This window comes from Lissotriton vulgaris, chromosome 7 (genome assembly GCF_964263255.1).
Source record: "Lissotriton vulgaris chromosome 7, aLisVul1.2, whole genome shotgun sequence".
Taxonomy (NCBI): Eukaryota; Metazoa; Chordata; class Amphibia; order Caudata; family Salamandridae; genus Lissotriton; species Lissotriton vulgaris.
Window position 1 is genome coordinate 274,597,009 of NC_141695.1, and position 18,809 is coordinate 274,615,817.

The following is an 18,809-nucleotide window of genomic DNA, read 5'->3' on the forward strand; positions in this document are numbered from 1 at the left end:
ACAGACAAAATAGTAGTGCTGATCTTCTGCCACAACACCTCCCAGTGGAATGACTCCTGGTAGCCTTAGAACTAGAACCCTCACCCTCATCTACACAGACAGCTCATGCTTGTAAACTTAGCAATATCTTGGACAGCAAAACTCACCATGAAAACCCTAATCTACGCAGTCTCATCCACCTGCTTCCTCACGCTTCTGATGCACCAGAAAATCTTCAAATGGATACCCTTCTACTCCATATGAACTGGCACTTAAGCCCTAGTCACTAGCGGCCTGCACTATGACAAGGCATGATCACCACTGACCTTCTGAAAAGGCAGCACACCATACAGAACTCCATCACCAGACTCATGCTTGAAATCTCCAAAACGGACAACATCATCCCTCCCCTTAAAAAGAACTCAACTGGATGTCAATTCAAGATGTTGATCAGCACCTAAAAAGTCCTTCACAAGCAAGGACCAGCCCACATCAACCCCCACCTGAACTTCCACCAATCCTCCAGACATCTGAAGTCACCTGTACAGGGATGCTCACAGCTGCTCTGAATCTCCTGTGAAGCTGCTTGTGAGGCTGCTGCTGCTGGCCGTGTGAGGCTCCCGAGGCTCCCGGTTCCTGATTCGCGGCCCGATTCGCTGTCCCTCCCGGCAGGCCGTGAACCTATTGCTGGCCGTGTGTGACTGTGTGAGGCTCCCGGCCCCACGATTCACGGCCCCCCCCCCGACGGTCCCCCCCTGGTGGGCTCGGCTTGCTGATTGCAGGGCGGCGTGGGAGCGGTGAGAGAGACGCAAGTTGCCGGCCCCCGGTCTCAGGCTGCTGGCTGTGCGAGGCTCCCGGCTCAGGATTCACACCCCTCCCCTCTGCTGGGACGCGTTGATTGCAGGGCGGGTTGGAAGAGAGAGGCTACCGGTTCCTGACTTCTGGTACAGAGTGGAGCTTAATGTAGTAGGAACTGCACTTTGAGCAACTTAAGTCAAAACGTACACCTACCAGTATCTTTGCCTTTTGGAAAATGCTCTGATTGATTTACTCTTCATTACTTCATTACTTCATTACCTCATTACTGCCTCTCGTTGGCTCTGTATCTGGACCCCTTTGACTCCCCATTAATTTGTGGGGGGTTTTGGTCTGTGCAAGTGCGCAGAGTGAGCTGTGGGAAAGCAGCAATCAACTCTGCTGAAAGCCATCGCACACTGCGCTTAAGCAGGCCCTGCTTCCTGCCTGTTTATTGGACTGCTGGGTTGCCGGACTGCTTCAGCTGCCTCCCCGACACACTTTCTTATTGCCATTGCTGTCCCAGTCTCCTGGTTTGACCCTTGAAGACAGCGGACCGATGAGAAAAGGGTGAGAAAAGGGTGGTGGAGGAAGTACCTTGGAGCACAAGGTCCTCCTGCGGTAGGAATCTTTTGGGTCCCAGGAAGGAGTGTGAGGGGAACATGGAGCGTGTGGAGCGAGTGGAGTGTAAAATAACAGTGTCTATGCAGCCTCAGCAATTTAGATAGCAGTAGACACCCTTATTTCCATACGGAAACGTCCTTTTAAACAGCACATTCGAACTTATAACATATCACGTGTTAAACCAGTCACGGTCCACTGACACAAATATGAGATCGGGCCGAGTGAGGAAGTCTCCCCTAAAGTCAAAGCTTAAGCCCAAGTCCAAAACAAAACTAGGAAGCGCAAATGCGAATAAAGAACAGTTGACTGGGCCAAGGGTGGAAAAAAACCTAGAAATCACAGAAAGCATCCCAGTAATGTGGATCACCAGCACTTGCTCTGGGCCAAAGTCTCCCACCAATGGAGATGACGCTAGCACAAAGCCAAGAATGGGAGAGTCAACTGCTCCCCAACCAGCTAACCAGATGCAGTTACCTGGAACGCAAGGAATACTAGGAAGTCAAGAGGACTGTGCCCTTATAAACATTGACGGGATCCCGCGAAGGAAAAAACCTTGCACCTTCCAACCTAAAATCTATTCGAAATTCGCATTTCTGAAAGACCCAGGTACAGCAATCTATTCTAAAAGTGCAAATGTAAAGGGGTTGCAACCACCACTACAGCCAGAGAAGTCTGTATAAACACATCAGCCAGCTGATCAGTTAACCAGCCAGCCGACCAGGCTCCTCCTATGCAATTCTCCATGTTGTTTGAACTCCAAACTTCACCTTACGAACTCATCAACTTAGTGGGAAATCCAGACAAAATTGTCCAAAGGATCACACTTATGACAGATGGTCAGATCACACCAAAAAGCGCTACTGACATCTGGTCAGCCGAAAATATCTTAGAAGAGGGTGTAGCGGCAAGAGCCGGAACCGATACACTAGGGGGTAGGCCAGACCAGAACTAGCCTAATGATCAACTGGGAACGGCTCTCCTGCTGTCCCCTAAAAACAGCTCTCCACCGCAGGAGCAAAAACTAAAGGCAAGCACACAGGGAGCACTAGTCTACCCAAAGCTCTCCCACAGTTCTTTGCCTAGCAAGCCATCAGAACGCCACACAATGTATCCTTATGAAGACACTTACATCTCAAGTCCGGACCTGTCCATCCTAGCCTCACAGGAATGGAAGGAGCTCGTTGCCTCATATAATCTAAAACCTGCTCAAAATAACTCATCTCCTGCACCACTTAATACACCACTGCATGGAAGAAGCAAACTCAGCAATACTACGTCCACCGAATTAATTTGGGTGGCAATCCTAAACTCAATGCAATACTCAACAACAGCTTTACAATATCGATCTCACAAAATGGATTTACAACTTACGGTACATCAAACATTAGCCGACTTTATGTCCGGGATCGACAAGAAACTATTTGAACTTAATAACCTAATTAAGAGAGGACAAGAAGCGTTTCACGGCAACCAAACCATTCAATTCGAATGCACCTGTGCACCAATAATTGACAAGCTAACGACATTGCCAACTATGTTAGGGAATTTTCTATCGGAAATAAAAGGCAGTGCTCCATCGCTCCACATACCTAGAGATGGCCAGCATGAGACTGAGACAGGGACCGCCTCGTCTGAACCCCAAAGTACTGAACTAACTGCAACTAGCTCTCCCACAACAGCTGCTGACAGTGACGCAACGTCAACAATGGCCCAAATAAAAACGGCCCTTCCAAACAAAAACCATACACCCCGGAAAGCCCGCAATAAACAAAAAAGGAAGGGACACAACCAGAAGCCACTAGCATTTACTCTAAACACATTGAGCAAACCACCAGTCATCATGGTTGACCCAGACCCTGACTTTTACAAAACCGGGTCTAGAGTGTGTTCCGCCACGCCGGGGAGGTTGGATCAACCTATCCCGGAGCCTCCTACAATTACGGCTGTCACCTTGGGGCAAACACTGAGCCCAGTAAGAAGGAAGGACCTAACAATGAATGAGAGGGAGGAGCTATCAGTAACAGAAAACAATCCAGCAAGAAGGAACATCCTAACAACAACCGAGAGGCAGGAGTCAATACTAATTATAAAAAAGTCAGTAATTCCCCTGAAATGCATCAAGAAAGATCAATGCCAGGGGGCACCATTCATTGAAACCCTCTTGTTAAAAAATGAGGACTATCGAATACGACCGATGGAGGGCCTTGTAAAGCAAAGCGGCTTACTCAGCAAAATCAAGTCTCCACCTGCCCTTCCGCCAATTCCTCGTAAATCTTCTACTCTAGGAGCTGAACAGAATAACCTTCTGCAGCCAAGGGCTCACCCACAGGATGAACCCCCTACTTACAAAATCAAGGAAAATACAATTGAAGAATTAGACAGTATCATTCTCATTCCCAAATATAAATCACGGGGAAGAGAGGTCATATTAAACAGAGGAAATGTTCTACGACTCTTAAATTCCATTCCGAGCCTGGGAAACATAAATTCATTGGACCAACTTTCCATAGAATTTCTTCCAAATAACAACTGCCTGGGCCCGGAGGTAATGATGACAAAATGGAGCGCAAGTGCAATCGCAAATAAAATCATGGACGAGGAAAGTACACTCAAACAAAGCAGAATAAAAATGTCAGTTGAATTTAAATCTCCTTACCCAACTCCGTTTTTAAAAGCCCGAATTATCATCCCAGACAAAACTATCACTTCAGTATTAAGAGGGGCAAGAAGCAGAACTCCCAGCAAAGTAACTGCTTCTATGGAGGGCTCCAACTTAAGCAGATGCTCAGGGTCAATAATTCCAATCTTGAAAGAGGGACCACAAGTTCAGTCACAAATAACACATACAATATTAATAGACCGTCCAATCTGACAAGAGTGTAATTCCCCTCAGACAGCTCCATCTGCCCAAAGTTAAATTAAAATCTGCATTTGGAACATCAATGGTCTGGCAGCTAAACTGGTCAACTACGAAGCAGTTAACTACCTGAAAACATTTGATTTAATACTTCTCCAGGAGACCTGGGAGGATAAAACCAAGGAGCTGCAAGGATATACCTCCTACTCTGTCCCCGCAACAAAAGATTCTAACTTTGGTCACTGTTCAGGGGGTCTAACGACGCTGGCCTCAATAACCACAATGCGGTCAACAAAGCCTGTAGATGCAAAACTTACGCCACCTAACGCAGTCCTCGCAACACAGACAAAACTCAAGTTCAACAACACTACACAAAAAGTCATAATAATAAACATTTACGTGCACCCCAAACGCAAACAAAAAGCTGTAAAAGAGCTGTCAAATGAAATAAAAAGGATTATGGACGAGCAAGATACCGACCACATAATTATTGCTGGTGACTTCAATCTACACCTTTTTGGGACGAGCCAGGATGATGACCCCGTGCATACACTTACATCACTCTGGGGGATACCGACTCAGGACCAAGCAAACTCTAGCAAAACTTAAGGATGGGCCAAACATCTGCTACAAGAATTAGAGCATTTGAATTTAAGAGTCCTGAATGGCCACTTCTTGGAGGATACTCCATCTGTTGCTACTTTTCACTCCTCAAAAACATCCTCCTACCTAGACTATACGTTTGTGACACTAGCCATGTTCGATAAAATAGAAACCTTTAAAATAGGTAATAATGTTCAGAGCGATCCCCTCCCGCAAGAAGTATTGATAAAGGCAAGGCCAGCTGCCACACTAGATACCTGGAACTCGATTGAAATCAAAGAAGTTTCTAATCTAAAGCGTTTAAAGTGCAACGTCCACAACATTGAAGGCCTATCGGCTTCCGCTAAAACTTTATTTGAGAGAGAAAAAGATTCAGGAACCACAATAGTAACAGCATGGGAAAACATTATTAAGACCTTCAGTGGTAACTTTGCGACTGGGACTAAGCCACGACAATCAGACGTACTAACAAAAGTGACATTTAGCCCAGAAACTAAGAGCCTCAAACGTACAGTAAATCAAACTCTTCGAAAATTGCGAAAAACACCAGGGAACCTGGAGCTGCAGCTTACCCTTCGACAAACGAAGGTGCTGTTGAGAAGGAGGAAGTGTAGAAAAATAAGGCAAAAAAATGAAGAAATATGGGCTAAAATATTGTATGATGCTAAGCAGCGTAACAGTGCCAAGTTCTGGAAAACAATCCACAAGTTAGAACGGGTCTGTCTGGGTAGAGTACCTCTCAGCCACATTTTAACAACAAGGAAGGGAATCTAAATAAGGATGTGTGCACCGCAGTACTGGTCACTGAACCCCCTATCAAGGGAAATGCGATACAAAAAAGTATCACCAAAGGTCACGTGGTCAGCAGTAATAGCATCCACAAACAACAGGGGTCTCTGTCGGCTGGTGACTTAGACTCTATAGGCTCCGTCGATGAGGAAGGATGTGCTCCAACAGAAAAACAGATAAAAGGTTCAATAACCAAGGGTAGAGACACAGGAACACCCGGTCCAAACAGGATCCCACCGATTTTGTATAAACATGACGCCGTCTTTTGGAGCAAGGCTCTATTACCAGTCTTCAAGGGCTCAAACACCACAGTCACCATTCCAGAATCATGGAAAGGATCAATTATTAGCCCAATTTTTAAACAAGGTAAAAGGAATGACCCGAATAACTATCGACTAATTGCCCTTCTTGACATACATGCTAAATACTACGCCGGAACACTCAGGGAGGAGCTATCATCCTGGGCTTCAGATAACCTCATTATCCCCACTAATCAAACTGGGTTTTGCATTGGCCAAGGAACTACAACTAATATACTGGCTCTCACTCTATTAATGGATGCAGCCAAAGTATCAAAAAAGCCTCTCTTCCTGTGTTTCATTGACTACACAGCTGCGTTCGACCACGTTGATCGTTCCAAACTCTGGGAAAAACTGGCAAAGTGGAGTCTACCAAACACACTTTTGGAACGGGTAAAACAGTTGCACACAGACACATGGATCAAATTAGGCGCAGGGACGCACATCTCCAAACGAATCATGACCTCGAAAGGCCTCAAGCAGGGGTGTGTTCTTGCCCCGATCCTTTTCAATCTCTTCTTGGCAGATTTATCTGGAGAGCTGGATTGTTGTGCATCCCACGCACCAAAACTGGGAAACAAGTTAATGTCAAAATTGTTATACGCTAATGACTTGGTTCTAATTAGCCAGACACAAATTGGCCTTCAGCACCTACTAAACACAACAAGCAGTTTTTCTAACCGAAATTCTCTTAAAATAAACCTCAATAGGACCAAAATTATGGCAGTCAATTACCATAAAAAGAAGACCAATTGCTGGTTTCTCGACGGCCAACGTCTGGATCAAGTACAAAGCTAAACATTTTCTGGGAATATTAATGGATGACAAATGTTCTTTCAAACCTCAGTTAGAGGCCATGCGAAGAAAAGGGACCACAACGTATCTATCATTGAAGTCACTAAAGAGGCGCCTACCTGACCTTACGCTTAATCCCTTCCTACAGGTCATGAGGGCTAAATTGCTGCTGACATTGTCATACAGGAGTGAGGCCCTAAAAGGTAAAGATGCAGCAGTTTTAGATGTCATAATAGCAAACTCATACAGAGCTATTTTCCATCTCCCTAAATGTGACTCTCTGGCTAAAATCCGGCTAGAATTCGGGATTCAAAAACAAGTGGTGGAAAGAAGGAGCACCTACGTTAAATGTTGGCAAAAATTCTGAAACGCTGAGGCAGGATCTTTAAATTCCCCTCTGTGGAAAGCCCTGCACAATCAAGAACAATGTTCAGCAAGGGATTATTTGTTTGAATCGATTGAGCTACCGGGCCTGTCCGAACTCTGGGCCGTTCCAATGGATCACCTAACCTTTAAAAAAGCAGAAAGAAAAACAACATCTATGCTATCAGTTTTAGAAGACAAATCAAGTCTTACTAAAAAGGCACACCGCTGGATAGTGCTCAGTGACTATGTAAAGCTAAAACCCCAAGCCTACATGAGTGCTGGTATTAAGATAAGCAGAAAGGAAAATGTTTTAAGGTTGCGCTTGGGGGTAATTGCAATCAAACCCCGTCTTCCACCATGGGAAAGGAAAGGAGGAACTCAGACTTGTCGTCTATGCGGAAGTGGGAAGGAAGACATCGTCCATGTCATCTGCAACTGCCCTAACTTAAAGGACATAAGATGCACCTTGTTACGTCCTTTCTTTAGGCATTATGGTATCCATACATGTAAGCAGGAAGTGAAGCTTTGTTTTAATCCCACTGACGTCCAACTCAAGTGTCGGCTAACAACATTTTTTGAGATGGCAACAAAGAGACTTAAAACCCTGTCGTTATCTGAAACATGCTAATATGCTTTTAAATGCAATAATAACACTCCATCTCGCTTTAGTCGTGCTTGCGCTTCCTCACTAAGGGCCAGATGTAGGTTATTTCATGTTTCCGATTCTTAAATACCGACTCATACCGAATCGGTATTTCAGAATCGGAAATTGTGATGTAGGTAAAAAATCGGTAAAATTTACTGATTCGGAATCACTCGGAATCTGAAATCGGTATTTACCGAAACGGTAATTTCCGAATCGGTAAATTCCGAATTGGTAAAACCCATTCATTCCAACGGGCCTCCTTGTCCATAGGAATGAATGTGTTTTACTGAATCGGAATTTACAGATTTGGAAATTACCGAATCGGTAAATACCGAATCGGAAATTTGAAACTGACAAACATGTGTGCCTGTGAACCAATCAGAAACACCAACCACACCCAAAAACAAAGCTACAGTGGAATCAACCAATCAGAATCAAGGACCGAGGTGGGTGACCGAGGTGGACGGAAACACCGTCGGCCGCTTTTTTGCCCGTTCAACAAGGCGACCTGGTGGAAGTGAGTTTAATATGGTGGCGGTGTCTGTCAGACACCGCCAGCCATATTACTATGAGTGCAGAAACATGTTTTTCAGCAATGTCACCACGGAAAGGCATGCAGGAATTGCTTGCAAGGGCCTGTTGCGGGCCCCCAGGGACTCTGGGTGGTGGGGGGTGGGGTGTGCACATGGGGGTTACCTATGATACCCCCCTGCAGTTTCATGCATAACATGGCAGGCACCACACGGTGCCTGCCATGTTGTGCATGGAAGTGCACGACATGCCTTCCTGGCATTGTGGCGGGCGGTGCTGAGTGCACGACCCGCCACAATGTCAGGAATGCAGGATGCACCCGCCACTGTGACGGGCGCATCCTAATGGCCACCATAGGACCCAGGCCCTTATGACGGGCGGTCCCATTTCACGATAGGATGGTGGGTGGGCAAAGTCCGCCCACCATCCTAATGACCGCCTAAGTCTCAAAGTCAAAAATGTGAGCAGGGCAGCCTGCTTGTGTAGCACAACCACCGCTCTATCACAGTAGTCATAAAATCATCCCTAGGTCCTGATCATCCAAGATCTGTGACTTTCAATTGGTGCCTTGGATTTTCTTTCTGGGTATTGCTAACAGAAATCATATCTATAGTTCCCCTTATTTGATTTTAACGTTTTTGGGGGCATATTATCAAGGATGGTGCTGCTAAGCCGGCGATAATGGGCTTGATAATATGCCCTGGAGAATTCCAATAGGTGCCCATGTTCACACCAGAACATGGACTTCTATTGGAATTCTCAAGGGCATATTATCAAGCCCATTATCACCGCTTTGGCGGCAGTTTTCTGCTGCTAAACCGGTGATCATTTTTTTTTTTTTTTTTTTTTTTTTTAAACCTTTATTTATTACTAGCACAGTACACAGCGTCTGCCTACAACCCCTAGGGGCCGGCCGCTATGACATACAGGAGAAGAATATAAAATAACCAATAGGACAGAACGCCGTTGAAGCCATCCCTGAACACAGTATTTTTGTATAAAGCGTAAAACCATAACATAAGGATAGAACAAGGTTTAATTTTATGATTTTGTGGAATACAAGTTATCAGTCTACAAAAAGGGTAGTAGCTAATAGCAGACCAGGATAGCCATTATCATGCAAGGAGCCCCCGGAAGGAGGCGCAATAGAGGAAGGCATGTATCAGAAAGCTATTTCACCGTCCTAGAGAGCAAGGGCCAACCGCTATGTCACATAATGTTACGATGCAATAAACCCCTTGATAAGACTGAACCCCGACCCCAAAGGAAACAAAGAGAAGTAACAGAAAAAGAACAGAAGAAAAAAGAAAAGAAAAGAGGGCCATAGAGACAAAGAGAAAACACAAAACACATCCCATCCCCCCACCCTGCATACCAGCGGAAGGCCACGGCCCACCCCCCCCCAATAGGCATGCCTGTCGCCCCAAGAGAACCCCCAAGTGGGAAAGAGAATAAGGAGAGCGGGAAAAACCATCCCACTCTCAAACTCTCAGAAGAGGGGGGAGGAGCCAAATGCAGCAGTCTCCCGGACTCCACCGACCCCGTAAACAGCCCCAACCACAATTGTCATCAACACAGCAGTAGCGGCAATCAAAACTGCAGGTGGGGAGAGACATTTCAAAATATACGAATAAATCAGAAAAAGGCAGTCCCATCCTAGTCCCAGCCCATTAACGCGTCCATATCACCAAAGTAATCACCCAGCCCTGGCCCGATCTCGGGCGACCCCATGCATCCACCCACCGCAAGAAGTCACAACCATAGGAGAAGGGGGAAAGCAATAGAGCAAAGAAACCGCCTAACACTGGCCCAATCTCGGAGATTTCCCAGGACTCACCCCTCGTCGAATGCCAACCCCCTACACAACAAAGAGACAAGATGGAAGCGTAGAAAAAGGGGGAGACTCGTAGTCACAAAATGGACGGTGCCAATTTCCCTTCATGTGTGCCAGCGAAATACAGTGCATTGCGAACATCATATAAAACAAGGAGAGTCACACTAGAACAAAAATGAAGGAGCGCCAAATCAAACCCGCGCTAGCCAGGAATGCGCAGTCCTCACGGAGAAATCAGCTAACCCTGTCCAGTCCGCACTCGACCCTTCGGCCAAAGTCCACACAGAGCGATCCCCACTGGCAAAACAAAGAGACAAGATGGCCGCTCCCAGCAGATAGATGGTGTCTCAATACAAAATGGACGGGTCCGTCCTCGATCAGTGCCATTGACCCCACGAAGCAACGCCAGCTGGTTCTCCCAAAGTGAGAAAAGAAGGAAAGTCACAAGCTGAGTCAAAAAAACATGGGCAAGGAGATTAGGCGGTTGAGGGGCACTTGGCGGCAGTCCCCGAGGCGGCAAAGTCTCGGCAAAAACCATGGGCTCCGGCGAAGGCGGTAACAGTGTAGCGCTGGCAAAGTTAATGGGCGCTCGCGGCAACATTGTAGCCCGGTCTGGAGTCAGGATAGACATAGCAGCATAACGAGGGAGACAGACCGGTGGTGCGTAATCCGCCGAGGGTGTAGCAGCCTCAAGTGTATCGCACAGCAAAAGAAAGCCCACACGCGCTTCTGCTCGCAGGTCACGAATAGCGTCAAGGATAGAGCCACAGGTCAGAGCGGCCGGGGGTTCCATCTTCGCACCGGTCACCAACGCGGCACTCATGGCAGGATAGCACCCGGGGCGCTGCAGCAGAGTACAGTCATAATTCGAGGCAGGATTGGCATTAAGCGCGGTCAGACCCACCATTGCGTCGGCTCCAGCAGGGGAAACACAGGGGCGCAGAGGCACAGGTATCACCAAAACAGCGAGGACACAGGTCGCTATGCCAGGGCAGGGCTTGCAAGCGGTGGACAGCGCGCAACAAAAGCCCCGTGATGATATCCGCGGATCGGGAGCAGGCTTGTGGGGGACTCGCAGTGTTCAAGTGTCCGCCATCATGGAGGTGGCGCAGCTTGTCTTACTTGAGGGTCCCGGTGCGGAGTCACCCGTGAAGAACTCCCGGTCGGCAGGCTCTCAGTGAGCAAGTGAAGGGCAGGCGTGGGCAGCAGCAGATGGTAGTGCCCGTCAAGGCGCCAGGGTCAGTCCGCAGGCACAGCTCCTCGTTGTTCCGGCAGCCGCCATATCCGCTTCCCGACTCGGGACACAGGAGCAGGGGCAAAGACGGACGCCGCAGATTACTCGGCAATCCGGCGGATTTTCAGGCAGGCAGGGACCTCGGGAGAGCACCATCCCGCTCAGCTCACTTTTCCCGTCCTCTCGCTAGCGTTTCATGATAGGAGACAGGACAGGATTCCGTCGAGAAGGACAAAGGATCGGGGAGCCGAGAGACTACACGTCCGTGCACATCGCCATCTTGGCTCCTCCCCCCCGGTGATCATTTTTAACACCGTTATTGATAATATGCCCCTTGGTGTCTTTTTGCTAATTGATTTTATTTTACACATCATATAACAGCTTCGTTAGTGGTCCTGTTTTTCCCTCATTTGCTCATTTATATATTTCTTGATTATTCAAAATTAGTTAAAGAATGCATTGTGATGTAGTCTATACTTTCAATGTTGGTTGGAATTGATTGGATTAACGCACATTTCCCTAAGAAATGACTAGCTGCGTGTGCCCAGCTACCAATGGTTTAGCAGAGAGTCTCTCAGAACTGTGTTGATCAGATTGTTTTTGTTTTCATTGAGTTAGTAGGTCTATGCCTCTCCAAAGTTAATAACCTATTCTCTGAGACAACGGTATGATCTTTTGGCATTTGGCACATAACCGTTCCATCCCCAATGGATATACTATGTCTACAAAAAATCTCTCCTATCATGCTGCAATGCAAGTAGAGTAAATCTCGACGCTGAGGTCTTTTTAAAAGAATAATTCTTCACATTACTCAAATCAAACGTTACACCTTCACATACCTTTACATTTTTTAGAGATTCTGGCATAAGGCAAAGCCGTTTATAATATATAAGTAGTTACTCACAAAAAGAAAGAAGAAAAAACATTCTTAGTATTTTTGTAGAAGGGTGCAAAGGAATGGACTTTATAATTTTACCGTTTAGTTTAATGCCCTATGGAGTCCAAAGAAGGCCAATATACTCTGCTATGTTTATGAAGAAATCACACATTAATTTGTACTGTTATAACACTTTATTTCCGGGTGGTTAGATCCTGCTCTATAATGCAATTGTGTTTCTACTTACCGTGCATACTTCAAAAGGTCATCTTGGAACATTTGCACGTTTCATAAACCTTTAAAAATGTAAAACATTGACTTTATAAACATGGATAATGCAGAAGGTAAACCCAGTGGCATCTATGATGAAGGTATGCCCAAATGGCACAATAAGCATGGTGAGGGATCTGGACTCCTCGACTTGATCAATCTGGTGCTACACTGATCTTAAATCAAGAAGTCAAATAGTGTACCTGGATCAGTTTGGCCTTATGTTTCCAGTATTTTTTGTAGACGATGGCAATCCATGAGAAAGTTCTTACTTATGGTTCTAAGATCAGTGAAGAGATAGATCTTGCTGTTTTTGTTGTTGTGAAACCACCGTACCGTCACTCTCTGAGGAATCTATTACTGGTTCAATAAACGTCTCCATATACATACAACTGTTGTAAATGATCCCTCAATTGTTCCATGAAGCTGAGAGAATACTCTTTAAAATATTATTTTTATTAAAGATTTCATTAGCTGAATAAGTAGTAAAAAAAATTGTAAAAAAAAAAAAGCAATACTGCTAAGGCATACCATACAAGTCCTCATTCTCAGTAGTAGTTAACTGAGCGGCTTCCAAAGGCCCAACGAGCATAAATCTGCAATTCGTACCAAACGCGCCAATGCTCCTTTAGCCGAACATTGGGATTCATTAAAACATAATGTTGAGGACTTAAAATGGTGTATCATTGAAGTTGTAAAACTAAACAATAGAGGAGGTGATTTGGAAGCAAAACGGAAAAAGAGAGAGCAATATTATATGTCCAAATTCAATACATTCAGAAGTGGACTGAATAGCAGAGAAGAGTGGGATAGAATACTCTAAGCCCCCGAGAAGTAAAGATTTATTTTGAATGACAGTATAATAGTCAAATAGGATTCCAGCACATAATATGCCCCATTAGGTTAAACCATTGTCCTAACTAACTATAGAACAAAATCTGGGAGGGAAAGAAAATAGATCCAATAGAGGACTGATGAAATTATCTTTACAAGCTTTAAAGAATGGAAAAAATACACATTTAGAAGGAAGGAAGTGTATGGAGAAAACCAGCAAAAGGTAAGGAACTGCCCAAAACTAATTAGAGTTATAAATATCCCCGCATATATAATCAACTGAAACGGGTAACCAAGCGGCGAGCTGAGTTATTCAAACATGGCCGCCGAAAAAAAGACAGATAACAGGGTTAGAACTCGAGATCGTTTTTTTGTGAAAAGAACGAAACAACTCGAGACAATTGATAACGCTTACAGTTAGGTACAAACAGGGCCCAAAAAGACAAATTAAAGAATAGGCGGGGGTAGCAATGAGCACGATAAATAGAAAACTCAAAGCTAATAAATGTAAATCTAGCACTTATAAGATGGCCGCCACTATAATGCGACAAAAACTAATCTTCCGCCCTGAACGAGATGGCCGCTGGAACACATCCGAAAAACATGTGACTTTAAGTGTCCAGGTTTTGTACTAAATATCAACATAAATGACGCAGATTAGTTCTAGATCACAAATACGATCAGTGTCAAATAGGATGTAAATCCCAGTTTAGTTATGTTAAGATGGCCGCCACGTTTTCGGAGGCAAGAGAGCGACGTGACGCTTAAACTACAGGTGGAAACCATTAAAACATCAATTGAGTAATTAAGAGGTAGATAAAAGCCCTAACAGAGTGAAGCATGGCCACTACAGCCCGGAAGGACGGTCCATGGAGACGCCCGTATGACGCTAAGAAGACATCCTAAAAGTAAGTAAGAACTAGACTCCAGCCAAACCTGAATTTTCGAGACCCTAACTACTCGAATTACTGCTTAATAGCGGTATTGAGTTGGTAATATGTATCCTTCCCCCTTTTTTTAGACTCAATAAGAATCACTGTCCTTAATGAAAACCGCCGCTAAATAATAAAGAGCGTGCACCCAAAAGACATTGTGTAAGGTAAGATCGCTATAGAATAAGATAAGATGCAAAATAGAGAACGTAAAGAAACAGTAATTATAATGAAGTCTTTTCCATCTAACAGGAGCAAAAACCCTAAATCATAATGGGCAAAGAAAGGAACGACCGTCCTTCTCAGGATTCATTTAAAATGAAATCCAGGTATTTAATAGCTTTGAATATTAGCAAAAACTAGGTAAACAATACAAGTGATATAGTAATAAGAAACCAACCAGCAATTTTTTAAAGGATGAAGGGGTAGTCATAACCATATTTAAACACACGATTAAGTTACAGCAAAACAATGTGGGTGCCAGTACGAAAATACGTACACATGAGGCAATCTCATTGAAGAGTGTGTAACAATCCCTTTTAGATGTGAACTTTAAAGAATGGCATAGATTAAAGGAAAGAAGCCAAGTGCAGAAATAATAAAAATGCAATAAAAGCTGGTACTATTCCATCAGACGCAATTAAATGACTGCACTTTCCCCATAGGAATATTTACATCTGACCCAGAGGGCTCGGTAGTGGACGGAAATTACTTAAACCCATTCCTACTAAGAGGAACATCCGCAGAAAAAGGTAAATCATGACAAATATAGATGATAAGGAGATGTGAATATATAGTGCGAGATGAACTGATGACGCCCTTTGTTGTAACTTATAGAAATCACGATAATATCGTACCAGTTGAGAATCGCTCATTGATTAAAGCGACTCACCTACAGCTCATTTAGGTATGTATGGTGCAAAGTATATTCTGTAGCTAAACGGTAGAATAATCCGCCAAAAGGGGTGTAATAACATGAAAACCCAATAAGATCAATCACCAAGCGAAGAGCAAAACACGAGAGGGAGGTGTAAAATAAATAACTCAACCCCCACCAGTCACAATAATGCTTCGGGGGATGCCAAAGACGGGTTTGACCATAATGAGGTTGGGAGACTAACAAATATGGTATAGGCCTGTCATAAAAAAACTTGTTAAATTTAGAAATGGTCTCTTTGTTTACTTTTTTTACTATTTTAGCTTGATTAAATGTATAAAAAGTGTTGAAAATCGAATAAACGATGAGGATGTACATATTTGATAATATGATGTCAAATACAGATAAAAATGGGGAGACTGAAATGCAATAAGAATACTATTGTTGAGTTCTGTTCTGTAAACAACCACCGTGACATTTTGAAATGAAGTAATTGTATATTTTTTGTTTTTAAATTTAGAGTGATTTTAAATCAAATATTGTCCTGAAGAAGGTGACGATTCAAATCACCGAAACGCCGCGTCGACATAATTTTTGTTATATTCTGTTGTATAAAGAATTTTTAATGTATTTTATGAATAAATGTGATAATTTTTAAACTCAAAATTGGTATGAACAGATAATAAAAATATTTTTGCAGCAAAATCCTATTTGGTGTGTACAGTCTCATCAATTTGATGTATTGGTTTTTAAGATGATAGAAACAGAGGAAAATTGCTGACATCCACAATAGCTTCGACAACCGACCCGAAGACCAACCCACCCAACCCTCTGCAGGACCCCCACCCCCCTTGAACATCCTCAATGACTGGAACCCAATCTCCACTGAGGACACCATCCGTCTGATGAACTCTATCCACTCAGGATCCCCCACAGACCCATGCCCTCACCACATCTTTAACAAAGCAGACTCCATTATAGCACCGCACCTCCGAGACGTCATCAACTGCTCCCTCAACTCCGCAACCTTCCCGGAAAGTTGGAAACATGCCGAACTCAGCGCCCTCCTGAAGAAACCCACAGCTGACCCCACCGAACTCAAAAATTACCGCCCTATCTCGCTCCTTCCATTCCCGGCCAAAGTCATCGAGAAAGCGGTCAACAACCAGCTCGCCGCCTTCCTCGAAACCAACAAATCCCTCGACTCCTCACAGTCCGGCTTTCAAGCCAAACACAGCACTGAAACCGCCCTCATCGCAGCAACAGACGACATTCGAACTCTACTGGACAATGGAGACACAGTCGCCCTCATCCTCCTCGACCTCTCCGCAGCCTTCGACACAGTCTGTCATAGCACCCTTTTACAGCGCCTCAGAAATGTCGGAATCCAAGGAAAAGCACTGGAATGGATCACCTCGTTCCTCACCGTAAGAACCCAGAGAGTCCGCCTTCCACCATTCAAGTCAGAGGCCACTGAAGTCATCTGCGGCGTACCACAAGGATCTTCACTCAGCCCCACCCTCTTCAACGTATACATGAGCCCCCTTGCGGTCATCGCACGCCAACACAACCTCAACATCATCTCCTACGCCGATGACACTCAACTGATCCTATCACTCACCAGAGACCCTAACACTGCCAAAACCAACCTGCATGAAGGAATGAAAGAAGTAGCCGAATGGAGAAAGCACAGCCGTCTGAAACTGAACTCAGACAAAACAGAAGTCCTCATCCTAGGCACCTCCCCCTCCGCCTGGGATGACTCTTGGTGGCCCGAGACCCTTGGAAAAGCACCCATCCCGACGGACCACGCACGGAACCTGGGCGTCATCCTGGATTCCTCACTCTCGATGAACAGACAAGTCAACGCCGTTTCTTCATCTTGCTTCAACATTCTTCGCATGCTCAAAAAAACATTTAGCTGGATCCCCACCGAAACTAGAAAAACGGTCACCCACGCTCTGGTCACGAGCCGCCTGGACTACGGAAACACCCTATACGCCGGTACCACCGCTAAACTCCAGAAAAAACTCCAACGCATCCAGAACGCTTCAGCCAGGCTCATATTAGACATCCCGCGTAAAGAACACATCTCTGGTCACCTGAAAAACCTCCACTGGCTCCCCGTCAATAAGAGGATCACTTTCCGCCTCCTAACCCACGCACACAAAGCACTTTACGAAATTGGACCCGAATGCCTCAACACACGATTGTCCTTCTACACCCCCTCCCGCCAGCTACGATCCTCCAACCAAGCCCTTGCCACTGTACCTCGCATCAACAAAACCACCATGGGAGGTAGATCCTTCTCCTACCTGGCAGCTAAAACCTGGAACTCACTTCCCACTCACCTTCGCCTTACTCAGAACCACCTAGCATTCAGAAAGCAACTTAAAACGTGGATATTCGACAAGTAATTCCCCACTCTTCTTCAAGCGCCTTGAGACCCTCTGGGTATGTAGTGCGCTATATAAATATCTTGACTTGACTTGACTTGACTAATTAATTGTAAATTTGTCAATCTCTATGCAACCTTAGATACAACGTATGGCTCACCCTTTGTCCTTGGTTTGAACCCCCTAGAGATTTAAGTCTCTTTTTTTATAGTACATGAGAAGGGAACCCTTATTTTTGTTTCATTATACATGAACAACGTCCCTTTCACTACTCCTACTCCCCGCCCCGCCCACTCCGATGACAGGCTTCCATACCTAAATCCTAAAAGTCTCATTTATGAAAAGTGAAAGCAGCGATGCGTCACTTCTCAATGCGCCCTGCTTGCGACATGATGGATGCGTCATATTTACTATATGACACATCATGTCGCAAGGAGTTACAGATACGTCACAATTTCTGATTAATCTGTAGGCGCAAAAGTGACACATTTCTGGAGTGAGTCACAAAAGTGACGCAACTCCAGCAATGTGTCCTTTCACATGGGGCCATCCCCATGTGAAAGGGCCTGCGTCAGTCGTACGCCTGTTGTGAGGCAGGCGTAAGATATTGACGCATTTGCGTCCCACAAGTGGAGCAGTGAATTCTCATAGATTTCACTGCATCACTTCTATGAGGCTTACCTGCGTCAGAACGCCCACCCTGCATACATTGTACCTGAATAATGTATAATATCACAAAAAGTGACGCACCGGCGCCACAAAATTGACGCAAGGTCTCCTAAATGAGCCCCTAAATCCTTAAGGCCTACAACTTCCCACCCCCATTCCTTTGAGACTCTCAGTGGAAATCGTAAGACTCCTGCCATGAGTCCCATATTTTTCACATTTCTCTGGGCATCCTCTTGCCTTATACACAGGGTTTTCCACCTGCTTGTACCAATCTATGTTTGCGGACCTTGAGATTACACTCTTGTCATTGTGCCAAATAAGTACAACAGACTCCTTGAGTATTAGTATGTGTATGAGGCACTCACAGGACATACTATGCCTCCAAAAGGTTTCATTTGTAATTCCAAAATGTACTTTTAAGATCTGTTCTTACGGGCCAGAAGAAATATTACGCACTACCTTGACCTCTAACACACCAACAGCCCCAGGTCCTTGCAGGCTCCAATGATAAGATAATCACCAAATCTGAACGGCAAAAGGGTGCAGAATGACATGAAATAGAGGTTTTAATCCAATAAAAGTAATAAAGTCTGCACAGGCAA

At 44.9% G+C, this 18,809-nt stretch overlaps 1 protein-coding gene across 1 annotated transcript in view; it reads left to right on the plus strand.

The window, feature by feature from the left end:
- Positions 1 to 5,011: 5,011 nt before the first annotated feature.
- Positions 5,012 to 18,809, plus strand: part of LOC147701381 (uncharacterized) — a 104,923-nt gene continuing 91,125 nt past the window's right edge. Inside the window, exon 1 of the mRNA XM_086929342.1 lies at positions 5,012 to 5,446. Within this exon, the coding sequence (XP_086785468.1) occupies positions 5,012 to 5,446 (435 nt within the window). The remainder of the gene's footprint in view (positions 5,447 to 18,809) is intronic.